Source organism: Fusarium oxysporum, chromosome IX, assembly GCF_013085055.1.
Source record: "Fusarium oxysporum Fo47 chromosome IX, complete sequence".
Classification (NCBI taxonomy): Eukaryota; Fungi; Ascomycota; class Sordariomycetes; order Hypocreales; family Nectriaceae; genus Fusarium; species Fusarium oxysporum.
The window spans coordinates 1,475,936-1,502,267 of NC_072848.1; the positions used below are offsets into that span (position 1 = coordinate 1,475,936).

At 50.0% G+C, this 26,332-nt stretch overlaps 6 protein-coding genes across 6 annotated transcripts; 3 read left to right on the forward strand and 3 right to left on the reverse strand.

The window, feature by feature from the left end:
• Window positions 1-1,346: 1,346 nt before the first annotated feature.
• Window positions 1,347-3,280, reverse strand: FOBCDRAFT_231232 (U4/U6-U5 snRNP complex subunit PRP3). The gene is made up of 2 exons (XM_031189965.3): window positions 2,167-3,280; window positions 1,347-2,112 (listed from the first exon to the last, which is right to left on the reverse strand). The coding sequence occupies exons 1-2, from the start codon at window positions 3,017-3,019 to the stop codon at window positions 1,508-1,510; spliced, it is 1,458 nt and encodes a 485-aa protein (XP_031033950.2). The 5' UTR covers window positions 3,020-3,280; the 3' UTR covers window positions 1,347-1,507.
• Window positions 3,281-8,774, forward strand: FOBCDRAFT_167965 (uncharacterized protein). The gene is made up of 2 exons (XM_031189959.3): window positions 3,281-3,648; window positions 3,707-8,774. Exons 1-2 carry the CDS (start codon window positions 3,467-3,469, stop codon window positions 8,553-8,555), a joined length of 5,031 nt encoding a protein of 1,676 aa, XP_031033944.2. The 5' UTR covers window positions 3,281-3,466; the 3' UTR covers window positions 8,556-8,774.
• Window positions 8,775-9,256: 482 nt separating this feature from the next.
• FOBCDRAFT_189507 (histone-fold-containing protein) lies at window positions 9,257-9,809 on the reverse strand (the record flags this gene model as incomplete). The annotated part of the gene is made up of 3 exons (XM_031189966.2): window positions 9,257-9,454; window positions 9,514-9,650; window positions 9,734-9,809. The coding sequence occupies 3 exons, from the start codon at window positions 9,807-9,809 to the stop codon at window positions 9,257-9,259; spliced, it is 411 nt and encodes a 136-aa protein (XP_031033951.1).
• A 1,361-nt stretch (window positions 9,810-11,170) lies between these two features.
• Window positions 11,171-12,013, forward strand: FOBCDRAFT_167971 (histone-fold-containing protein). Its single transcript, XM_031189968.3, has 3 exons — window positions 11,171-11,328; window positions 11,433-11,570; window positions 11,624-12,013. Exons 1-3 carry the CDS (start codon window positions 11,319-11,321, stop codon window positions 11,785-11,787), a joined length of 312 nt encoding a protein of 103 aa, XP_031033953.1. The 5' UTR covers window positions 11,171-11,318; the 3' UTR covers window positions 11,788-12,013.
• Window positions 12,014-16,692: 4,679 nt separating this feature from the next.
• FOBCDRAFT_52163 (uncharacterized protein) lies at window positions 16,693-18,804 on the forward strand. Its single transcript, XM_054706843.2, has one exon. The coding sequence runs from the start codon at window positions 16,762-16,764 to the stop codon at window positions 18,628-18,630; it is 1,869 nt and encodes a 622-aa protein (XP_054562818.1). The 5' UTR covers window positions 16,693-16,761; the 3' UTR covers window positions 18,631-18,804.
• A 1,527-nt stretch (window positions 18,805-20,331) lies between these two features.
• On the reverse strand, window positions 20,332-25,338 carry FOBCDRAFT_52167 (EPSP synthase-domain-containing protein). Its single transcript, XM_031189971.3, has 2 exons — window positions 20,607-25,338; window positions 20,332-20,528 (listed from the first exon to the last, which is right to left on the reverse strand). The coding sequence occupies exons 1-2, from the start codon at window positions 25,248-25,250 to the stop codon at window positions 20,451-20,453; spliced, it is 4,722 nt and encodes a 1,573-aa protein (XP_031033956.2). The 5' UTR covers window positions 25,251-25,338; the 3' UTR covers window positions 20,332-20,450.
• Between the last annotated feature and the right edge of the window lie 994 nt (window positions 25,339-26,332).

The window sequence follows — 26,332 nt, forward strand, 5'->3', positions numbered from 1 at the left end:
ACGCGTGGATAATCCAGGATGACAGAAAGAGGGGGGTATGTATGGTGGGCAACCTTTGACTGTTCCATCGATTCCTGGTACCTATCACCTGCAGAAGCCACTGCATTAGGAATGCCATGGCCTGTGATGAGAACGGTAGCTACGGTATTTTCTCCTTTGCTTGCTTTCACGGAGGCCATTTAGATCAGATCCTTGATGCCTGCCAGGATGACATTGCCCACCATGTTGACTTCCAGATAGCTCTTGGCAGTGAGTGTGCAACTTCAATCTGAGTGGTGACTACAGCTGATAGTTGTCGGGTTATGGCTGAGCAGTATCAAACCAAGATATCCATTCTCGTACGATTACACGTTTCTTGTAGCAGGCTAGTGTTCTTTCGCAGTTCCAATCCGCAACACGATATACATATACAGTCCCATCTGCTTCGTTACCCATCTTCAGAAGTTGAGTGTGGTTTCGCGATGACTTCCGCCTCGCCTATCCCTGCTCAACGGTTTGGATGACATGCACCGAATTAGAGTTTCCCTGACAGGCTCTAAACGGGATTCAGGCCATTTCCAAGTGAGCCGTGCACTGGTTATGATCGGTCCCCAGCCTAGGCCTTTCTCCTCGATCAGGGGTCCGCGGAGATCCATTCCACTTGGAGCCTTCCAGACCATGCATGCCATGATGATCTTCAAGTCAAGGATCTCGAAGATCTATCTCATGGCTGATGTACGTAGGAAGTGTAGCCTCAGCCCGCGTCCAGTTCCAGTTCCAGTCTCGGTCTGACAATGGAAGGTCGCGCAAGACAGGTACGTAGAGCTGCAGCACCTAAACCGGCAAATTCCCCGAAACCTGCCTTCCATATTGGTTTGTTACTGCAGTACCTCCTGTATCCTTGTCAGTTGGTGGTGATCTTCTAACCCCCAGGGCTTGTTCATAATCCGTCGACCAAACTGCGAGTAAACCAAGGTACACATCTGGCTACCGGGTATATGGCATAGGCCCGTTGAGGCGGCCGCGCCCGGGGTTGCTTGTGTCCAGGACTCTACTTGTAAGTCAAAGTCCAGAGTCTAGATCGCAATAACAGACCCCTATTTCTATTCTTAGGATACCACTGCAACAAGAGCTTAGAACATTTGTTGTTGAATCCCAAAGCACTGTCACACATTAATGACGCAAGGTTTTCAAGTATCTCGTGAGTTCCTCGGCTCGACGGGTATCAGATGCTTGTCACCGAGTCTGTCAATTGCAACCCCATGATCTCGCTCTTTTACCCATGGACCAAGGCACCTAGTAAGGAATTATACCTTTTCAGGAAGCCCGGAGAGTGTTCATCTACTCGCCACATATTCTCAGCATCTGTGCAATATGTCCAAGTCATGATAGTCCAGAATATGGAACCTTTCGCAAGTTTACAACCATTTATTAGGCAAGTTTATTAATATTTGAACCACATCTATTGAGGAGTTCTGAGTTCTTGTTCTTGTCGCACCTCAGCGAACATCCATACGTATCTGTCTGTTTAGGCAAAGCCTTTGGCGAGTTGCCAGAAGTTGTCCATCTTAGTGCGGGCCAGAGCATCTCTCGCTTCCGAGTCTGTCTCACACACTTTACTTCCCCATTTTCTGAATGCTCGCGCCTTCTCTTCGCCCTCAAAGACAAGCTTGCATTCGTTCATCGACATATCCTTAAGCTCGCCATTATCCTTTTCGGCGAGAAGCCAGTCGCGTGTGGCGCCTTGTTTTCCGTCTCGGTCTCTTGACGGCGAATTCTCGGTCCAGTCGATTCGGCTAAGCATGAGCTTCTTGTACTTCTTGATACTCCATTCGCCTCCTTCTACAATCACCAAATTGAATTTGGGGTGCATGACACATATGCCTGTAAGTGCCAGTTGCTCAGCGTTCATGCCAATCTTGTAACGGTGTTGTCCATTCGCTAGGCTTCCAATCTTGAAAACCAGCATGTGAATTCCCTTCTCGGCGTCTTTTTGTTGATTTGTCGCGAGTTTGTCGTGTTTCTGATCCTTGGTGAGTTTCCTTTCTTCGTTTGTTTCGACGTGTTTCTGGTGGCGTTCCGCAATCTCTCGATTGACGCGCGCTTCGACAGCAGTTGGATCCTTGACAGCAACTAGATAAAACATTAGCATGTGATTGAGTCAACGAGATCGTATGTTAGACTCACCGTCACCAAGAACTCGCATCAGGTTGCCCTTCTTGACCTTGGGAGGCGGAGCTGGTACCAATCCCAAGCGAATTTTAGCTTGCATTTCTTTTAGCTCAGCCATTCGTCGTTGTCGCCTCAACTTCGCTTGTTCTCTCGAAGTCAGGAACATAGGCTTCGCTGCCGGAACGTGTCGATCTTGAGGTGGCTCGAGTGCAACCGGATGCTGAATGTATTCAGTGATGATGCTGTCGGCCGTTGTAAGTTTGAGTTTCGAAGGGTCATCCAGCATGTCATAGCTTCCTCCGTCAACAAGTCCTTCATCCCACCACTCAATCTCTGGCGGTGCATCCACGACATAGTTCCTTTCAACATCTAGATCGTCGTCGATACCAGCTTTTCGAGTTTGCTCTGCAATTCGTTTTTTCATCGCCTCCAAGGCGGCTTGTCGACGAAGAGCATTGGCTTGGGCGATATATTTGCCCTTCTGGTTGAATACAAGTGATCTTGACTGTCGTCCCTTCCCTCCACCAGGTTGTGTTGAAAGACTAGGATCGTAGTAGGGGTTCTCTCCATTCTGCTCATTGATCAAGCCCGACCTCGTGGCGTCTTGCGATCGGACCTTGTCTGTTCGCCCACTTGATGGCATTGGCGTCGATTCCTTTGATTTACTTGCGGGCTTATATGATCCTAGATCCTCCAAGGCAGGATGAAGTCCAACGTTTAGGCCCCCCTTTGCCTTGCTGGTTCCGATTGCTGCGGCGACTCGAGCCTTGAGTGCAGCCATCCTGTCCGCAGCAGACTCGATCTTTTGCACTCGCGATGAGGCATCGTGGCGAGGGCCGAGCCCATGGGATTGGTTGTTGCGATCCATCACTGTAGCTCAACGATGCCTGATCGTTTAGTTGAGGCTACAAAGACACTGCCTTTACAGCTGTGCTAAGGAGCGCCTTTGGAAGATCAAGAATTTCAACTGCGAATTATGGCGCGTATCAGCAGTAAAAATTCGGTTGGATGGTCCGGCGATCGTGGTTTCGGTGATGCGCGTGCAATAGATACAGCTTTTAAGATGATGCAAATGGCAAGGTCAGTAAGAGCCATGCGTGGAGACGCTGAGTAGCGCGCAAGACTGGCTCCATGGATCGGTCTAAAATTCTGCCGGGCCGCACCGCCAAAAAATTGTTCTCTCGCAAAGGTCCCCACTGCCTCTACGATTTACCTTCACTTCGCATAGTGCACTGGGAATGGATTTCGTCAGTTAACCCAAAGACGTCGCTCAATCGCCAAATTATTCGCTCGAAAGGGCGACAATAACGTCACCATGAATATCGCACAACCGGTCGCGTCCGGGGTAGAGAGCGTCGAGTTTACGTTCTTGTCGCCAAAGGAGATCCGAGCAATCTCTGTCAAGCGAATTGAGAATCCCGAAACCTTCGACAACCTTCTCAATCCTGTACCAGGCGGTCTCTATGACCCTGCCCTCGGATCATGGGGCGATGCGCCGTAAGTTCCACTGGCATACCAAGATTGACAAAGACAGCCTCTCACAGCGCAATCACAGATGCACAACATGTAACTTGAACCAGGCTACATGCCCCGGCCATGCTGGACACATTCAACTCCCAGTGCCAGTCTATCATCCAGTATTCATGGACCAAGCTTATCGACTCCTGAAAGCTGCCTGCGTCTACTGCAAAGGATTCCGACTTCCTCAGAAAGAACTACACAAGTATGTGTGCCAACTAAAACTTCTTCAGCACGGCTTGATTCAGGAGGCTCACGTAGTGGGTGCCATTGGCGATAACGAGCTGGCCATCGAGCTCGGGGACTTCTCTGAATTGGAAAGTGAAGCTGAGGAGGAGGGCGGCACCAACTCGATCGATAACGTAACACGCGCAAGAGACAAGTACGTTGACAAGTGTCTTAGCGGTATTAAGATCAAGAGAGGCGACACAAAGAGAGGAAAACACGAGGGATCGAGCGAAATGCGTCGTGAGATTATTAAGGAGTTTCTGGCAGAAATCACCAAGCGCAGAGTTTGCGCTAGCTGTGGTGGCATTTCACCTTCATACCGCAAGGATCGATTTGTTAAAGTTTTTGAGAGATCACTATCTGATAAGGACAAGGCCAAGATGGCTCAGAAGAATTTCAAGCAGGCCGATGCTATGGCCAGGGTCCACCAAGCTGCAACCAAACAGAAGCCCGATGGATACTCATCCGACGAGGGCGTTGCAGATGTGGCTTCTCCTACTCGTGAGACTTCCCGCGTTAATGGAGATGTCACCGATCAGGACACGGAGATGATAGATGCGGACACGGCTTCTACTTCTTCTTCTCCACAGCGGTATATCAGCGCCATGGAGGTTCGAGCTCGACTCAACGAGTTGTTCACCAAGGAGCAAGAATTGGTTTCCCTCCTATACAACGCGAAGCCCCCGACCCGCAGCTCTACCAATGTCACGCCCGACATGTTCTTTTTGACAACCATCCTAGTTCCTCCCAACCGCTACCGCCCCGAAGCTCGAACAGGCGAGTCCGAGATTTCTGAAGCCCAGCAAAATTCTCTTTACAAAAATATTCTCAGAGGCTGTGGAACGATCGCGCGTCTACACAGGGAGTTACAGGAGGAAAAAGCCGATGTCAACAGGATGCATCAGGCCTCAGCAGAGCTTCAAGAGTCGGTCAACGCGCTCATCGATAAGAATAAAAACCCGGTTCAAGGTGCTGCAGCGAAGCGCAACGAGGATGGCATCAAGCAGAAGCTCGAGAAGAAGGAAGGTCTCTTCCGAAAGAACATGATGGGTAAGCGTGTTAACTACGCCGCTCGAAGTGTCATCTCACCCGATCCCAATATCGAGACCAACGAAATCGGTGTGCCACCTGTCTTTGCGAAAAAGTTGACGTATCCCGAGCCAGTGACCAGTCACAACTTCAGAGACATGCAACAAGCTGTCATCAACGGTGTCGACAAATGGCCTGGCGCTTTCGCCATCGAGAATGAAAATGGCCAGATCGTCAACCTTCGCAACAAATCAGTCGACGACCGTGTGTCTCTCGCAAATCAGCTACTGGCTCCCACAAGCAGCAATGCTGCTAGGACCCGGAACAAGAAAGTCTACCGCCATCTGACCAATGGCGATGTTGTCCTGATGAACCGGCAGCCAACACTTCACAAACCGTCTATTATGGGACATCGAGTTCGAGTTCTCCCTGGCGAGAAGACGATTCGAATGCACTACGCCAACTGTAACACATACAACGCTGATTTTGATGGTGATGAGATGAACATGCATTTCCCGCAGAACGAAGTTGCCCGCGCCGAAGCCCTCCAGATTGCCGACACTGATCACCAATACCTATCTGGTACTGCGGGGAAACCTCTCCGAGGTCTCATTCAGGATCATATCTCGGTATCCGTTGCTCTCTGTAACCGCGACACATTCTTCACCAAGGGCGACTATCAACAACTGGTTTACAACGCATTGCGGCCCGAGAGTGGCCACATTGTTGGCGAGAGAATCGAACTTGTTGCCCCTGCAGTGATCCGACCTGTAGCTCGATGGACTGGCAAGCAGGTCATCACCACCATCTTGAAGAACATGCAGCCTCCCAACTGCGGCGGGCTTTCCATGAAAGCGGAAACGCAAATCAAAGCCAGTCAGTGGGGTGTTAACTCTGAAGAAGGAACTGTTGTTTTTCAGGATGGCGAGTTCATCGCCGGTATTCTGGATAAGTCACAGATTGGTCCCAGCTCTGGTGGTGTCATCCACGCTGTTCATGAGATTTATGGCCCGGCTGTTGCGGGTAAGCTCTTGAGTAGTCTCGGTAGGTTGCTCACGAGGTATCTCAACATGAGGGCTTTCTCCTGTGGTATGGATGATTTGAGACTTACGCCTGAGGGAGAGCAAGCCCGGCGAGAAGCGCTTGTGCCTGCCGACTCAGTGGGTCTCAAAGTTGCATCTTCCTACGTTTCTCTCGAGCAGGACCCAGGTCCTAGAGATCCTCTGCTATTGGAGCGTCTGGAAGAGGTACTTCGCGACGACAGCAAACAAGAAGGTCTGGATCTTCTGATGAAGGAAGGTCTTAGTAAGATCACGGACAAGATCCAGACAGCTACCATGCCTGTTGGTCTCGAGAAGGCTTTCCCCTTCAACCAGATGCAAGCCATGACAACATCCGGTGCCAAGGGATCCAGAGTCAATGCCTCGCTGATTTCTTGCAACCTTGGTCAGCAGGTTTTGGAGGGTCGGCGTGTCCCTATCATGGTCAGCGGCAAGTCATTGCCATGCTTTAACCCATTCGAGACTCATGCTCGAGCTGGCGGTTATATCGTGCAGCGCTTCCTTACAGGGATCCGGCCTCAAGAGTACTATTTCCATCACATGGCCGGTCGAGAAGGTCTGATCGATACTGCTGTTAAGACGTCCCGCTCCGGTTACCTACAGCGATGTGTTATCAAGGGTATGGAGGGTTTGACGGTCGCGTACGATACCACCGTGCGAGATGCAGATGGCTCCATGATCCAGTTCCTGTACGGCGAGGATGGTCTCGATGTTTCCAAGCAGAAGTATTTGACTGATTTCAGCTTCATCCTGGAGAACGTCACATCAGAGGCTTCACAGCTCCGTTACGACCCCAGCGTTGGCGACCGCCTAGGAATGCACCGCGATGCAATCACCAAATACATGAAGAAGGCTCTCAAGCACACCAACATCAAAGATCCCAAGGCTCAGGACCCGATCTCAGGTCTCTTCAACCCTGCCACGACCGCGTTCGCCACATCTGAGAACTTCTACAAGGCCATGACTTCATACATCAAGGAGAACAAGGATGGCCTTGTCCGGGACAAATCGGATAAGAACAAGCTTGCGCTCTCTCGTGTGAGCCTCAACAAGAAGAATGCGGAGATGCTGTTCGCGATGAAATACTTGCGGTCTCTTGTGGAGCCTGGAGAAGCTGTCGGTATCGTAGCGGGTCAGTCTGTTGGTGAGCCTTCGACGCAAATGACATTGAACACCTTCCATTTGGCTGGTCACTCTGCAAAGAACGTCACGCTGGGTATCCCTCGACTGCGTGAGATTCTCATGACAGCTAGCGACAAGATCTCCACCCCAGCCATGTCTATTTACCCAATCGAGGAGATGTCTGTAGAAGATGCAGAGATCTTTGCCAAGTCCATCTCAGTGTTGCCTCTTGGGTTCATTCTCGATAGCATCAACGTTGAAGAGAAGGTTGGTCAAGGCAAGATTTACGGTTCGGCCAAGATTTACAAGGTCGATATACAGTTCTTCGACTCGGAGGAGTACACCAAGACATATGCCATCAATATCTCGGACGTTGTCGAGGCTGTTGAGAGGAAGCTCCTCCACCGGCTACTGGCTCTTGTGAAGAAGGACATCAGGAAGCGAATGACAATGTCTACAATGGCCACTCCCGATGTTGGCGCCAAGGCTGGTGTTGTGGAGACGGCTGCTCCCAATGCTGAAGCTGCCGGCAATTTCGATGATGATGAAGACGATGAGGATGGTGATGATGACGCGACGAATGCCAAGCAGCGAGCCAAACGAAGCGAGGCAGTGTCGTATGGACCCAACGATGATGACGACGATGCCGTGCAGCAGGAAATGGAGCGGGATGCCGGTGACGATGATGCTGATGAGGATGAAGATTTCGGTGGCAGCCCCCAGCAGGCGGAAGGTGACGGGGATGGTGACGATGTCGACTGGTCTGCAAAGGCACGAACCAACCGGGTCCTTGAACAATACGCCGAGGTTACAGACTTCTCGTTCGACGAGAAGACGGGAGCCAGCTGCAGTTTCACACTGGAGTACGATTCAACTATTCCCAAAGTCCTCATGCTCAACCTCGTTCAAGACGCTGTGAGGAAGACGGTGATACAGGAGATTTCTGGCGTCGGTGCCTGCACCCTTGTCGAGGAGAAGGACACAAAGGTCATCCATACAGCGGGTGTGAACCTGCAGGCAATGCAGCGATACAGCGATTTCATCGACCCCAACCGCATCCAGACCAACGACATCGCTGCCGTACTGGCCGTGTACGGTGTTGAAGCAGCTCGCCAAAACATCGTGCAAGAACTTGCCGGCGTCTTCGGATCTCACGGCATCAAGGTGGACAACCGCCACCTGAACCTGATCGGAGACCACATGACGAGAAATGGTGGATTCACACCTTTCAACCGAATGGGTCTGAAGGGTAACGTCAGCCCCTTCACTAAAATGAGTTTCGAGACGACGCTCGCATTCCTCAAGGACGCTGTGCTGGATGGTGATTGGGACGATCTGTCTACGCCCAGTGGTCGGCTGGTGATGGGTAGACTTGGAAAGGTTGGCACAGGTGGCTTCGATGTTTTGGCGCAACTTCCCACATATCATGTTGATTCTTTGGCGTAATTTGGTCTGTAATAAAAAGAGTAGATGCAATCAATTTGATCGATTATATAATACTTGTTCGAATAAGCCGTTGAATCCCTCGCGTCCGTCAACAGAGTAAATAGTCCCATGGAGCCAGCTTTGGAGGCTGTAGAAGTCGAGGTACAATAATGCAAATCTCCATCGGGTTTGACAATTGCACGATGCAGTCAGTTGATGATGAATGAATGGGTGAGCGAGTGACTGAGCACTTGCGACTATTTCCACAGGCTGTGGCGATGAGTCATTTAATATGGATCGTGACGGCTTGGAAATGTGGTAAATGTTAGGCTCCCCTCGCAGCTGGCTATTGTGCACTATGTCAGTTCACGATTAGGCAATGGGACCAGGTACCATGTGGCGCGCGAATTCTGTTGACATCAGACGCGCATGTGCGGTCAAACACGATACGATATTCACGTTTTGAATCGAGAGCGAGATGGCGCGCGATGGCGATTAAGCTACATACAATCCATCAATAGCAAATCACACGAGGAACAAGAAATGATGATCAAAGACCGGTGGTCGATTGCGTAGGGCAGCTAACTAGCTTGCCATTTAATATACATCCCAACTGTAGAAAGCATGTTCCTCGTGAACGCCTTGATTATCCCCTAACCATGATATCCCTCGTGTCAAAGCAAAAAGTCGTGATCCTCCCAAATACCCATGTGTGAGATCGCTTAGTTACGCTCACCGCGGAGGCGGCGGGCGAGCTGGATGTCCTTGGATTGGATGGTGACACGCTTGGCATGGATGGCGCAGAGGTTGGTGTCCTCGAAGAGGGAGACGAGGTAGGACTCAACGGACTCCTGGAGAGCACCGATGGCAGAAGACTGGAAGCGGAGATCAGACTTAAAGTCCTGGGCAATCTCACGAACCTGTTTGTCTCATGTTAGTATATGTCAAGTGATGATTGATGTATATTGGTGGTGCTCACCAGACGCTGGAAGGGGAGCTTTCGGATGAGGAGCTCGGTCGACTTCTGGTATCGTCGAATCTCACGGAGAGCGACGGTACCAGGCTTATAGCGGTGAGGCTTCTTGACACCTCCGGTAGAGGGGGCGGACTTGCGGGCTGTTGGTGATGATGTTAGTTATGACGTTTTTTATGTATCAAGACGTGTGTCGCGTCGAGATAAAGTCGCGGTGAAGACTTACCGGCCTTGGAAGCGAGCTGCTTGCGAGGGGCCTTGCCACCAGTGGACTTTCGGGCGGTCTGCTTAGTGCGAGCCATTGTTGAAGATTGATGTGATGAAAAGGTTAAAAGAGGATGTGGTTGATGATGATGGTAGTTGTTGTTGATGATTGTGGGGGTGGAAGGCTGAAGTGGGTGTGTGATGCAGAAGGAAAAGACGAGAGAGGGAGCAGGCGGGGGGATTCCTTTATACCTGAGTGTGCAGGCGGCGGCTGATCTGAGTGCAGTGGACCGTGCGCGCTGATTGGAGTGTGTTTTTTGCAATCACCCACCGAAAATGGAAAAATGGGGCCCTGGCGAAAAATGCACCACTGATTGCAAAAAAAATGTGCTCGCGTGCTAATTTTCTATTGGCTCCAATTTCCATTTGTCTCATCTGCACGCGTAAGGTAAGGTAGCGCCCCACGCACGCTTGTCAAAGTCACCCACCCGTTGGAATCTGATCTTTATTTTGCCAGGCAGCCAATGGCGAATTTGCTGTCCCAGGCCATGAATTTCAGTCCAGGCACCCGATTATTCCGATAATTGACTGAGGCGAAACTCGTCCCGGGGAAACGGGCCATAAGGTAGCCACAGTCACAGTCCACTCTGGGGAACATGTCGCTATCCCGTTCCCGTTACAGTCTTTGTATGCCTTGTGTGATGTTGGATGTGATGAATTTTTTGGTCTTTGTAGTCTGCTGTATTGTAATGCTTGGTGGTCAGTCTATGACTGGCTGTGACTTTATGTGTTCTCAATTGCTTAGACTACATGTAATGTTTGTTATTCTGGTAAATGTGCAAGACGATAATTATTAATATTAGTTCCGTTTAATGCCTTGGTACTCTCTTGTTGAGCTTTAATTGACATCATCGGATTCTTTCACTTTTTATGTTTATGTCTGAGTATCAAGTTGGGCATTTCGAGTTGGTAGACATGTTTAATGATATAGTTTACCTGATTCGAGGAAACAGTAGACTCACACAACCGTAACGTAATTCGCCACAGACGATACACAGTGAGTCACAATAGCTTAGAGTTTATGCCATAAGGTCTATAACAACATTTCAACAACTTTACCACTTTACAGTATGTCCATGTTACACACATGATATAACAAACATATTGTGGTTAAAAACTACCCTACAACGAGACTTTACACTGGTGGGACAATATCGCATGAGTGGCTCAAGTTTAATTGGCTGGGGTGCGTGTTATGCTGCTGAGTGCCGGAAGCTTGAGAGCCTGAGACCGACCACCCCGCTTTCGATTTCAAAAATCAACGCAAGCCGAATTTTTAATTCGTCGGCTCAAAAATTCGCGTCACTAGGCACTTACGCTCACAGATCGCGTCGCCCGGCAGGGATCAAGATCACACAGTGGGTCCAGCCAACTGATCCCGATTCTGGCCCACTCGTACTTAAGCTCTCCCACTCCCGCACTTCATTGCTGCATCTCATACTCAAACACATTCATCCAACGACTCTCTACATCCACTGCACATTACTATACACTACCAGTGTATACACCAACCACGCAACTAAACGACCAACTCTCCCTCTATCACAATGACTGGACGTAAGTAGCACTCCGCCTCTGCTTCCGCATACTCTCGCTCGACCACCGACGCGATGCGGACGCGCCTCGTGTTCTCCCCCCCAAGCTTACACTTATATCAACAGGCGGCAAGGGCGGCAAGGGTCTCGGCAAGGGCGGCGCCAAGCGTCACCGAAAGATCTTGCGAGATAACATCCAGGGTATCACCAAGCCCGCCATCCGACGTCTCGCTCGCCGAGGTGGTGTCAAGCGTATCTCTGCCAGTAAGTTGCTTACCATATGCCGCAGACTCGACCGTGCCTAACACACCCGACAGTGATCTACGAGGAGACCCGCGGTGTCCTGAAGACCTTCCTCGAGGGTGTCATCCGTGACGCCGTCACCTACACCGAGCACGCCAAGCGCAAGACAGTCACATCTCTTGATGTTGTCTACGCCCTGAAGCGACAAGGCCGCACCCTCTATGGTTTCGGTGGTTAAGCTCGCTCTGTTTTACATGCTGTTACGAATCTTTGCGGTCGACTGCTTGCTGCGCAGGACCATGTAGGGTGTTTCATGACGACAAATGGGTCCGGTCTTGTTTTTGGGTGTTCTGTATCATAGGGAAACGGGGGATTACATTTGGGGATAATCGAACATGCCCTTGAGGCGATCTTGATCATCACATAGTGCCCATTTTTCTAATCGTAGTGAATATCTCGCTGTACTCCGTAAACCATGTGTGAACCATGACCACAGCCACGCGCAGACTTGTTCGCGTCAGTGCCCACGCGTTCAGAAAGTTGCGTTGGGTGGGATGTCTGTTATGTGCTGGTTCTGTTGACGCGAGTGGATGTCCTACCTGCTACATGCCGTTGTGACACGTTTACGGACTTAGGTCGCCAACAATGCTTTCATGAACGCGTTTGATTACCTCACGATTAGGATAGCTGATGGCATTTTATGAAGTATTGCCTATCTTCATTTATCTATTATCGTCAATAAGTGCGCCGTGCAGCTTTCCACCTACTCCAAGTTGATGGGTATATTGTCGTAGAGCTTCAGAGGGTATATTTGGATGGAAGGATGCGGCTAAGGTCGCGTGGTTTGGCGTTATCTCCCTTCTTTGTAGATGACTTCTAATACTCGCGTTCTGGAACAGTTTTAGACGACTTTCATATTCCATGTCGTTGAAGCAAACTGCCTCTCTCTCACTATATTACGCATCAAAGAACTCCGTGCACATCAGTATCCAAAGTTTGGCTTCCGGGAGAAACGTAGGTCGAGGTCTACAACAGGCAAAGCACCACTTAGACATTTTAACAGTGGAGAGATGTTTGACGGCTGGCTTCGACATAAGGCGCGCGTCGAAAACATCAGCACCCAGCCATAGCAGCCCCAAATGACACCTCTTAAAAAAACACAATTCTATTGTTGGTCTCAATGTCAATGTATTGGCTCACTCGCATCACAGACTGCCAAAGTCTCAGCCTACCCTGAAGGACGACGCCAAAAAACTGAGTGTCAAGTTGGAGACAGCTGGTAGCCTCTCAATAACCGCTGTTGCACTGCCTTCACCAATGAGTCACTTCACTGCGTATTCATCGGGACCTGTCGAGATAATATGAACGCAACAGGCCTCAATGACTGAACAGATACGGTTCTGGAACAATCTATACCTCACCTTGTGATCAGTATCCTGGACCTTGGCAACTGCGGCAGGAGTGAAATTGATGGCTCTGAAATTCGCCGATACGTAACGTATTTGCACCCCGTAGATACGAAGCAAGGGCAAACAGATCTAGGCACGCATGTCACTTGATAGATCAATATTCGGATACATCTCGTGCTCTTGTCAATCGGCCGAAGGTATCGGATTACGGAGCCTACGGGTGGCGAGAACAAAGGATCGTCGGGCCTGGACCACGTGGATGTTTGCTAAAATTAGAGGCCGCCGCAGACGCAGACGCAGACACAACCGGGGGTGGAATTCCCCATCTTGGCTCATGCCTTGGTAGTATTCAAATGTATACAGGAGAGAAAAACGTTGGCATTGATCAACTATTACTCAGCCTTGAAGGTGGCTAAATGATGACGGGGATTACAAATGGCTCGAGAAGTTAGACATGATCGGATTACTCTGGAAACCCGAGAGCGACGGAGATAATGGCCATGGCCAAATTCATAGCCCAACTCTCGGCAATGGGGTTTGTCATTAAGCTATGCAGGCATGAGCCTCCCCCCCACACGGACAAGCCGAACGGTGGAAGCTGGAAATCAAAGATCAGATCTATCTGTACGGCTAACAAATGTGCTGTAGATTTCGAGATGGATATCTGGAAGCAATGATGGAACAACCATGTCGTACAGAGAAACGCCTTAACCAGTCAGCCGGTACCGGCTTACATCGAATCGAATAGTGTACTGTTTAAGACCCCTGTAACGTAGCATAACAATGCCTCGAGCATTATTTCTCACGCAGCTTAGAAATTGCTCATCTCTGTTAATCTTTTACTCATCCTGTTCGCCGACGACAAATAAATCGGAGGGCTGAAGAGCCGGATGGCTGACAAGATGCTTATGTGCAAATTGCATCGTATCTAGTGCTGGAGGAAACACATTGGCATGTTACTCACACCGGAGTTGAGCACGGACAGGCGGTAAAGACTATCGGTAGTTACTATAAGCCACCGAATATACTGTGCGCGGGTAGGGAGATAGATGCTCAGACTCCAATAGTGATAGATGGATCGCCCGGTGCCGGCCTCAGCCGCCGCCGTTGCGGGCACGGGTACTGTGCTGAAATTTCGCCGCCAGCCCTACGCGGACCCAGCGGACGGAAGAGCAGCACCTAGTCCCAGGTAGGCCACACTATGGCTAAACGTTTGGTAGAGCTGAGAATTAGCTGACATTCATTTCACGTTGCAGTAGAGACTGTACATGTCACTTCTTAGTTCTCGGACCGGGGAAGCAAGATCGAGATGAACATGGCGGTGCAACTCAAAGTCATGAGCTTTTGCCGACAAAGTCGCACCCCCAGCCTAAATGACATGTAACTACATCTTGCATGTTTTACACAGACCCAGGTAGGTAGGGTGGTTCCAACGATGAAGGATTTTAATTTCGTGCCTATGGCCCGTAAGTTCCATCCATATTATCCTGGTTCAAAGTGCCGAGTTATCACCCCCGGAGCGTTTGCGGATTTATTGCCTGCCTACCTACATACTCATGCATCTTTCCGGATAGGTATTATTATCAGAAAGAGTCACACGCTCCCTGATCATCTATAATGGGAAGTGCTGTCCGAGCATCGGGGAACCGAAGTGATCACCAAAGCTGTCCGAGGAGTTAATCGTGCCGGAAAACCCGTTGTGCTGGGACATGGAGGCAGCTCAGTCAGTTCGCGGAGAGACAGAACACAAAGGCTTCTAGAAACAGGTGGGACCAAACAAGATCGATCTGGGCAGCTTAACAATAGACTCTAAAATCAGTGCTTGTGGCTTAGCTTCCAATGAGCCACACGTCTGATTGGCTGGAGCACAAAGTCCGATAGCATCCGACGGCTGATAGCGGATCGGTCAGGCCGAGAATGCACTGTAACGAAGAGTTTGAAGAAATGCTCATCCAATTATATCATTTCATTTCATCGATTGTTGAACTTTTCCCGACCAGCGAGATGCTACCAGGGTCGGTTCCTGCATCGAGCGAGTGTGTACACCGTATCCCCATGATCAATAGGTAGGATGGGATAGAGATTTTTTCTTTCTTGTTTTTGTGTCTTTACCCTATCGAGCAGTATCCTCCGGATAGGTGGTAACGCTTGAACAGGTGTTGTCTTGAATCAACGAGACAGTCACATACATGTACATGCATGGTATGGTTAGTCACACCATAGGGCGTGTCATACGACGACTCTGCAAATATTTTTCTTAGCTCCCCTGATTTGAGTTCCAAGGCTCCCCAGGACTGGCCAACAACTGGCAGCTAGGTCGAAATGTCGAACCGTGATGAATCAACATACGACGACATGTCTCATGTGACCTTGGCCAAGAGTCATCATGTGATTACAAATGGTGGGGTAGAGATTCGCATAGAGTGTGGCGGAATCTGAAAGAGTGGCGTCGGAACCAGATGACAAACCATGAGGTGTGGCTGTGCGAGGGAGCCAGCGCGAGGGGATACGTATCGCATCACAAAACAAAGGTGAAAGAAAGGATCGGCGGGGCTAGACTACGTCAGTGGAACCCTTCAAGAGGTCGAAAAAAAACTCGAGCGTGCTGGGCCAGGCTAAGATTTTCTTGAGCAGCGTCAGAGTCCAAGGAATTGAGAGAGCCTATTGGGCACCGGTTCTGATGGGCCCCTATCGGCGCCAGAGCCCTGCAGCCTTGGGTGCAAGCTGGCCTTGGCCCTTGAACCCGAACCTTGAACAAACCTAAAATGATACGTACCATTGCTTGATACGGGCATGCATCTCTGGATCCCCGGAGTGGAGTGGACATGTCCGTTGCGGGAGGCTTGGGGGCTTTGATGAGTCTCGGGGCCCAATTAGTCAGTCAGTCAACACCTCGCTGTTCGGTTTGCTCGTCTCGCGAGGAGGGAGAGGAAGAGGGACGGGATGCGATGGGACTGACGGGATATTTGAAATCAAGAGGAGAGGATTATACGGTCGCAAATTATCGTCAGTGCACCATTGAGGAAGGGACTGGAAGCGACCTGAAGCAGCGGGAAGATCAGCAGCCATATGGTCATATCGAATGGTGACCCAGACAGACATCATCATCATCAGCATCATCATCCATGATCAATCAGCCATCATTCATCAATTATTTCACCAGGAGCAAGTGAGTGCACTACACTACACACATACCTACGTAGTAGTGCGTCGCATAACTGCCAATCCGCCGCTGACCTAGGGAAAAAAATGAAGCAAGACAACGGCTTCGAGTCTGACGTGACGATATACATTATCCACACACCACGACATACTTACCTACCGTGGTACATTAATTACTTCACAACCTGTCGAGGTTGCATACCACACGCACACGGCACCCACCCTCATCGCATCCAATTGTCCAAGAGTCGTCAAGCCCACACCACCATTACATATACCGGGTTACATACCGCAAATCGACCTCACTCACTCACTCCCTGCTGCGGTACCCTCTTCCAGGTCTGCTGCTGGGGCATACGCTAGGTACCCAGCAATTCTTTCCAGATCCCGGCCTCGGTGTTGTCCTGTGCATCATCGAGTGGGCCCAGGGTCTTTTTTAGTCTCGGCCCGGTGGGGGTGCACCTAGTGACTTCATCGACTCCAGCACTGTTCTGTACCTACCTTATCCATCAGTCTTTTGGCTTCCATCACTCACACCTTGCTCATCTAAACGGTCCCTGCTTTCTTTAAAAAGCGACCATTCCCGCCTTTCGCCACTTTCTCCCAACTCTAAACATAAACTCATCTTTTACAACATCACCATGTTATCGATCCCTCGACTACATCAACAGCAACTTCAGCTCCAACAACAACTACAACACAACTCTTCCCACTCTCAGCAGCACCAGCAGTATCCCTACCCTCAGAACTGCCATACCGAATACAACTCTGCCGCCTATTCTGACCTTCCTCGACCGACTTACGAAGACGAGATCACTGCTTTTAGTCAACAACTTCCCACCGACCTCATGCAGCCTGAAACTTGGGGAGCACTTGCCCAGCAGACTCACAGGTTGCCTCGTGGGACTCATCAGCGCGAGTCTTCTTTGTCGTCTCTAGGGTCTTCAACAGCTGGGCCTGCCTCGCCCTTCAACCACAACACATCGAACCCACATATTGCAATCACCGACACAAACGATCAGAGCAACTCCTCATATTATCACCTGGCCAAGTCGATGGCTCCCTATACTGGATACCAGACTTGCGGAGGCTTGGAGCAGAATGCTATGCCTGAGATGGCATATCCAATCACTCTATCAGGACCAAGCAGCAAGCCAAGAATGGACCGGACTTTGATGCAAGCTCCCGACTTCTCTGGTGGCTCATTGCGGTCACACCCTGCCTCAGTGGCGAGTTCCATCGCGGGTGACTCACCTGCTACTCCTACAGTTGGCGAAGCAGACAACTCGGAGAGAAGGCGAAAAGGTAATGCTCTCGATGACGGCCTCATGTCCATGAACACAAGCTCACATTCTTATTATCCAGGTTTTGCCAATGCTCCAAAACTTGACAGAACCATGACAGACATTTATGCAGACGAACTCTACAGCCCCAACTTTGCCATCACATCAACTCCTCCCTCGCAAACTCAGGTATCTTTATCACCTACAAACGATGTCTTCAGTCAGCGACTCAATGCCGCCAACAACCAGCATCTAAGTGCAGCTCAATCGCCAGTCTCTAGCAACTCGCGAGATAGGTCGCCTTTCAGAACTGGGTCGCCTCTCGCCCCGTCTCCCGCCCATGATTTTGGCAACCATGGACTTCCACAGAACTTGACGTTCAACAGTGCACAGCGTATGCGCGAGCAGAACAAGGCACACCAAGATGCTCAGGTCATGCGTCAACAGATGAACATGAAGCAGGAGCCCGAGACTCCCAAGACCATCTCTCCCAAGGATGCTATTCTTGAGTTCAACGAGTCCGAGGGTGACAACAATTTCCCTTTGTTTCCTCAGAGTTCTTCGGGCTTCGATCTGGACCAGTTCCCAAAGTCTATGGTTAGCTCTCAAGAATCTATGCACGACACCCACAGCCAAAACCACTTCAACTTCCTGTCATCGCATGCAGCCAATGGAATTTCAGTGCCTCAACAATACCCGTTCATCGCACACCCGCGGATGAACCACGAGACACCACCTCGCCTGAGCTCCGCTGGATCGAGCTCGAACGAATCGCGGAATGTCACTCCTGCAACCCGTCCCGGCAGTACTGCTGCTGACGGCGGCACTTACACTTGCACATATCATGGCTGCACATTGCGATTTGAAACTCCAGCGCTACTTCAGAAGCACAAGCGGGAAGGCCACCGACAGACCCAGAACCTTGGGCCTTCGCAACCTCGCAATATGGGTATGACATCTGCATTGTTGAACACGCAGGCGGGCCCTCATCGTTGCGACCGGATTAACCCAAGCACTGGCAAGCCCTGCAACACTGTCTTCTCTAGACCATATGATCTTACTCGCCATGAGGACACCATCCACAACGCTCGCAAGCAAAAGGTGCGATGTGACCTTTGCACTGAGGAGAAGACATTCAGCCGTGCGGATGCTCTAACCAGGCACTATCGCGTATGTCATCCGGACGTGGAACTTCCAGGCAAGCATCGTCGACGAGCCGGTGCTTGAGTTGCACCCATGCGTGCGTGCCCCGGCTCAACAGGCCAGCCGGCCAGCATAGCATACTCGCCCAGAGACAAGTCTCCTGCCGATGAGAACCCCCTGAAGACGGTTCAAGGCACCCCAGGATTGGCGCCGTGCCGTTACTCTGGGCCCCCTAGATGATGCCGCATGACGTTGACCACCGTCGAAACAAGGCTTGGCGGTTGTGGACCGATCACCGCAAGGCTTCAGTTTGCTTGAATCGGGTTGGTCGACAAAGTGCCAAACCGATAGCGCCCTAGGCCCTAGTGCGGGCAGGTGGGTCCAAGGGTCCCTCCTGCAGGAAGGGTCCTTTCCGGTCAATCTGGCTACGTCATGAGCCACCCACCCATTACGGTTGTGACATCATATGGGCCCACCCAAGTCTCAGTCACCGACCAGCATCCCTCCCCGATACTCCCTTATGATGACATGGCGTCCGTCATGGATAGCGGACTGTCATTCGTTGTCATTGTACATTATCCTGATTCCAGTTGTTTCGTTTGTTTTGGCACCTCATCGAAGGATATTTCCTATGCGACTTGTATGTGTATCTATCTCTTGTACCAGGTCATCTGGCCGGCCAGAACTACCTCATGTTTATTATGGAAAAGGTTGGATTGAATTGGATTGGATTGATTGGGAACTGGTCTAGACAAAAAGAAAACAGGAGCGTTTGGGTTTTGTTTACTACAGCGAGTTTTGTCTTTGTCCCTTTGGGCAGATGATACCTAGGATTGGAATTTGAGTCGCTTCTGCGAGTTCAACGTCATGATGCCTGATGACTGCATTGACAGGAAAGACCAATAGCGCTTCAGCCGTTGAACATGGTCGGAAACAGCAAGGGTTAGCTCATTGCTGTACTTTGTTATTTTTGGAGATAAGCGACAATTATAGATGATGTATGATATAATGCGACACAACAGAAAAAGATTATCATGATGAAAGACATGCAATTTCTTCCCCCAGCGCCTAATGATAGCCATACCGTGATGCATATTAATGCTGCAAGTAAGCAACCCCTAAGTTTAGATGCTCATAAACAGTTGGCGCTAGCTAACACTGCAGATCTGACCCTTGAAATCGATCATAAGTGTGCATTGATGATGGATGCGATTTATTCTACTGCCGATCAGTATCAAGCTCACCCTCCGCTACCTTTTGTCGTTGCAAGGAAACCGAAACATTGCTATATCTAGACCCATGCAGAGAGGAGCAAGGGAACTGTAACCCTCGTGACGTCGTTGCTTAACTAACCATCACCGTAATATTTGAAAGTAGTCTGCATAAACTAGTCCGATGGCCCCATAGCAAGCATCATCATGTTGTTCTTTCTGGTAAACTCTTCAAGTTCTTGTTCGGTTTCACAAGTGTAATTTCGTCACAGATATCCACTTGACGCAATTCTTAAAAATTTAGGGTACGGAGTTGCACATATGCCTCTTTGCGGCACGGCATTAGGTAGCGTAGGTAGTCTGAATAACGTCACAGCTTGGGGCACTCCATTTTCCCCATCTTTACCAGAAGCAGCAACATCTGACCGAACGACGTAGTAATGAACAACATGCATTCTCTCTGTGAATAGTAACGCACACCTCACCTCACCGCACCGCACCGCACCGCACCGCACCGCACCGCACCATAGCCATACCCCTTCCTTAGCTCAACTCAACTCAACTGATCTCTCCACCAACGCCATAGTCTTCTTGCACCTTATATCTGAGCGCCCCAGCAAGCAGAAACAAAGTGGCTGGCATCGCAGGAGCCCACAATTTGTGCCAAATTACGTCGCCGTTGTTTTATTCGAGTCAAGGCCTTCCATCACAGGCCAGAACGGCTGCGCGGGCGTCCTTGTAAAGGGGTGTAATTCCCGTCCAGAGCTCAAACTGAAATAGACCAGATTAGTTGGGTGAACTATCCTTCCTACCACAGACAAACTATAGTCATGTCATAAGTGAACTTACCTGATACCACCCCTGAGAGGCAAGAACCTCTAGCCCTGGAATTGTGGTCCAGTTACCGGCATCCTCTGCCAACTGCATTATCGGGGTATGGCTGGGTTTGTATGCCATCTCGAGGAGGACTCGGCGCTCTTCGTTAATAGCTGGCCGACTGAGCACGACAGCTACGAGCTCCCGCAGAATTGGGTCGATAGGCCGATCAGCGGGAATAGTACTGATGACGACCTTGACGTTCGGCGAGACCTTGTCTATGTCTGAAGCCTGGCTCAGGCCTTGTAGACTGTAATCACTGGGGAAGTCGGCTGCAAGTGCGTCTGCCTTGGCCTGGTTACGAGCGGCAATGTAAATCGGGCTGAACCCCAGAGAGTGCAGTGCAAAGACGGCAGCTCGGGTAGTTCCGCCAGAGCCCACGACCATGGCTGCCCCCCTTGTATCCGAGTCTGCCTGTTCCTCGATACCGGCGTCATGAAGAGCGTGTACCATGCCTCTCCAGTCTGTGTTGTCTCCCAAAAGTCGTCGATGGCCATTGGTGTCAGCTTTACCTAAGGGAACAACGGTGTTGACAGCTCCGATGGCCCGAGCTGCATCAGAGAGCTCGTCAACCTGACTCATGATGTCCAACTTAAGAGGTATGGTGACCGAGGCGCCTCCAAAATCAGAAGACCTCAGCACTTCACGTACGTCCTCGATTTTGTCCGTCTCAAGACGATGGTACTGATGAGGTAGACCCATCTGCTCGAACAAGGTGTTGTGAAGAGCAGGCGAGCGCGATGCTGAGATGGGCTTTCCAAACAGATAGAAATTGTATGGGTCCAGGTCGCCGAGTAATGCCAGAGCACGGCGTATCTCAGCCGCGGACATCTGGCCTGGTGCGGCCTTGAAGGGTAGGGCCGGATGAGACACGGGCGTCAAGAACCGGTTCAGTACACGACTCAACTTGCCAGCTTTGCCCATGTTCATGACAATCATGGGTGTCTTCTGCGCTTCCTGCATCCGAGCTTTGAATTTGGCAAGGTCGAAGTTGTCCTCGGGAGTGCGAGCAATACCAACCAACTTGATGACATCGCCGTACTGGAGAGCCCGGTTGTAGTACTGAATCCACGACGCATTCTTCCAAGACATAGTACCCTTCGGGTCATGGTGAGAGGCGATTATGCGTGAATACCCGCGAGATTCTGTTATAGACTGGATGATGTCGTCGGGAAGCGTCATTTCAACATCGACGTACTCCAGACCCATCTGCAAAGCCAGGCGGTAGAGTTGGAGACCTTCCTCGTAGGCACTGTCAGGGAATTTACCACCCTGAGACTCGGTCCTCAACGTGAAAACGATAGGTTTCTTCGCTGAGGCGCGAAGAGTCGAGATCTGACGAGTAACAGAGTCAATGGAACGATCCTGGAGCAGATCAACCCTTAGCTCGACTGCGTCAGAGCCAACCACAACCTCTGGCACTAGGGCAACAGCCTCGTCTACGTCAGGCACAGTCAGAGACACAAAGAAACTATAGTCTTTGTTCAAAACGTCCTTGAAATGAGAGTTTCTGCCCGCAATAGAATGCACGAATTGTTGGAAGTCGGAGGGAATCTCCGCCTTGGAGCCAGACGATTCGGAGTGCGGACTGTAGTAAATATGTGTGCTGCACTCGTTGTAGAAGTCCTTGCGGCGCAAATAGACCTGCCGAATCTCACTGGTGTAGGCCGGCCGGGTTTTATCACGGTTGAGATATTCAACCACTTGGTCGGTGTCGCGGTGGACTAACAAGACGTTGCCACCGCTTTTGCCGTAGCTCTTGAGCATCTCTCTGGCCTCCGGAGTCTCGACCAGACCGCCACCACAAGAGAAGATATGGCCAGTCTTGTTGTTCTCCATGACATCCTGCAGAAGTGCCAGCTCGTCCGCACGGAAACCCTCCCACCCACGGTCACCCCTGATCATTTCGGGAATCGTCCGCCCAGCACGCCTCTCCAGCTCCTGATCCAAGTCGATGAATTTCCAACCCAGAAGCTTGGCCATCCAGTTACCAGCGGTAGTCTTACCGGCGCCTCGCATTCCGATGATGAAGACTGAGCGTTCCAAAACTGCCTCTTGACTCTCGTGGTCATCGTCATCAACATCTGGCTCTTCACCGACCAGGTCGACCTTGAAAGCTTGGGAGAGAATGTCCCACCACCCTGGCCAGGTCTTGCCAACGCATTCCCTCTCCGTGATGACTACAGGGCCAGGCGAGGCAACCGCAAGGACACTAAAGCTCATCGCAACACGATGGTCATCATAGCAATGAATACCAACCTTTGGCGTCACTACACTGCCACCTTGGCCCTTGCCGAGCACCTCAATGCCATCCTCAAGCTCATTACATTGCACGCCAAACTTTGCAAGCTGGTCCTTCATAGCAGCAATCCGGTTACACTCTTTGACGCGTTGATTAGCAATGCCCGTGATTCGAGTTGTCCCCGAAGCGACAGCGGCCAGGACTGACGCCGTGAGGAATGCGTCTGTCATGGGCTCCATATCAACGTGAGCAAGGCCCTTGAGTTGACCAGGGGCAGGACCAGTGACAGTTGTGGAGTGGTCAGACTGCTCAACATAACAGCCCATAGGCTTCAGGACATCAACAGCGAAGCGGGCATCCCCCTGCAGGGACTCTGAGCCAATATTGGGAATTGTACACTTGGTGCCAGTGATGGCGGCAACTGCAAGCGGGTAAGTCGCAGAACTCGCGTCACTCTCAATGGTGTACTCCTGAGGATTCTTATAAGTACCCTGAGGGATATGATAGGTGTTGGGCTCATCCGAAGAAACCTCCACGTTGATACCGAAGGAGGCCATCATAGTAATAGTCATATCGATGTAGGGCTGGGAGATAGGCTTGCCTCCAACCAGACGCAGTGTTACAGGGTTCTTGGCGTAAGGAGCGGCCATGAGAATTGATGAAACGTATTGTGATGAAATGGTCGCGGCAAGCTCGATGTCCCCCCCCCTGAATCCACCAGCGGCATCAATTCGCAAGGGTAGACTGTTCTCTTTACCAAGATACTCGATTTCGACACCGTTGGAGCGTAAGGCATCAACCAGTGCGCCGATCGGACGAACCTGCATTCTTGCATTGCCGGTCAGAACGTTGACACGAGATTCCTGGCTAGGGGAGGCAAGGGCGACAACGGTAGTCAGGAAGCGGGATGCTGTGCCGGCATTCCCCAAATAAAGAGGGTCTTTGCTTGCTCGCAGATTGCCACCCTTGCCTTCAACGACCAGGACCTCTCCAGCTTCTTGCCAGGAGTAAGATGCGCCCCCGAGCTGATGGATGGCCGAAAGCATGTACTCGGTATCATCAGAATGGAGGAGGTTCTTGATGCGGCAAGTTCCTGAACCGAGGGCGGCTAGGATGAGAGCTCGGTTGGAGATGCTCTTTGAGCCTGGCGGAGCCACTGTGACGTTTAGATCTTTAGGAACACCAGGGGTGACTCGAATGGATGATGACAAGATGGTCCGGATTACCTTGTCTTCCACGACGCTGGCGCGTGGCTCGTGACACTTGCCAATGGCCGAGAGCAGAACAATCTTCTTCTTCTTTCCATCGTTCTTTTTATCTACACCCATCTTTTCAAGAAGAACATCCACAGGACACTTCTTACCAGCTGTCAGCTTGATGATACGCTTGTCACGGAGTGAGGTTGGAAGATCGTAACTGGCGATGCACTTGACTAGCCTGGCAACTGCACCGGGACGCAAAACACCAAGGTGACGTGCGAGCTCTGCTTCCTTGACCATGCCGATGGCAACGGCCTCGCCGTGGAGAAGTTGTGGCGTCAAGATAGCCTCGAATGCGTGGCCAATGGAGTGACCGAAGTTGAGAAGATTACGGAGACCACCCTCTCGTTCATCACTAGACACAACCTCTGCTTTGACGCCCGCTGAGCCGATAACGATGCGCTTCAGCACATCTCGGATGGGGTCCAGGCGGCTTTCGCCCTTGGATCGAACGCATTCAAGGATGCGAGCTGCTGATTCCTCCAGAACAGTAAACTCAGTCTCATTCCAAATAGCGGCGGTTTTGACAACCTCAGCCATACCATTGATGAACTCGCGGGCGGGCAACGTCTCGAGGAACGTCAAGTCAATATAGATACGCTTCGGCTGCCAGAAAGCGCCGACAAGGTTTTTGCCCATTGGAGTATCAATGGCAGTCTTTCCACCAATCGATGAGTCAACCATGGCGAGCAATGTCGTGGGAACTTGGACGAAGCGGACACCACGCATGAAGGTAGCTGCAACATAGCCGATCATATCTCCCATAACACCTCCACCAAGAGCTATAATGACCGTGTCGCGGGTGCATTGCTGGGAGAGCATCCAATCCTCTATCTCGGCCTTTGTCTCACGGCTCTTGGAAGCCTCTCCTGGTGGGATGGTGTACGTGAGCAGCCGAGTGGCTGTTGCCTGGGAAGCGGCCTCGAAACGAGCTTGGAAGGCAGGCACATATGTGTCGAAAAGATTGGTATCTGTGATGAGGACGTAGGTCGACGTAGGCGTGTTCTGGAGGAGGTCATCAACAACAAAGTTAAGCCACAGGCCGTGATCGACGATGATATTGGGCTCGCCTAGAATTAAGATCCGAGTCGGATCTTGTCTCTCGGCTTGAGCCATGGTCACAGCAGGCCTCAAGATGATCCAAGATTCGCTTGCTTCTTGGTCGCGAGGATTCTATTGAGTTGAGGTTGGAAGTTGTTCGTTGACTGTGGATTGGTGGAGCAGGGGATCTTGGTTGTGCTGGCCTGTGAGTAAATTTTGGAGGGGTCTGCCCGATTACGGACCAAGCTCTGACTCTATGACGAGAAGAGACTAGTAAAACGCCGAGAGCTTAAAACTTGAGGAGTAAAAGGACGTATATGAGTAAGCCTTACCTCCCTTACTTTTATTAATATTATAATATTTAAGTTTTTTTTTTCTTTTTTTAATATTTATTAATTAATTTAAATATTAAAATTAAAGTTTAAGATAAAGTTAATAAATTTATAATAAATTAAATTAAATTATATAATATAAAATTTAATATTATTTAATTATATTTATTTTTAATTTTTATTTAAAAGTTAAGATACTTATTAAAAGAAAAGTAATATTAAAGTTATAAATAAAAAAAATAAGATATTTTTAAATATAACTATAAGATAAGGTATTATATATTATATTTAATAATATAATTATTAAGTTCATAAATTATATAATTAATATTATAAATCTTAAAATCTAATTAAATAAATAGCCTTTATTTATAAGTATTAATAAGATATTTCTCTTATTATATAATAAGCTATTAAGATAACTAGCCTTACCTTAGATTATATAATCCTAAGACCTAAAGGATATATTCTTATAAAAACCTCTTCCCCAGTTTAAACCACTGCTTTTCTACTGATTTCACTAGATCTATTCTTATACGCAAGGTCGATTAGTCACATGCCACACCACGTGCATTCAATTAATAGAGGTCAATCTGACTTTCGCTAACTAACTTATATAAAAGTCAAACCAATTCCTTCAATTCTGACTTTGACAGAATTTCTGAACCCCGCCTTTACCCCGCGTTTATCTAACGCTGTGCGCAGACTCCCTTTACTTCTGTACGAGAGGGAGGATGCAGAGTACCTATTCGGCCTCGATGATTACGTTCTTGAGCCACTCTTTGTACCGGGCTGAGTTCAGGCCTGTGAATGCAGCAAGGAAAG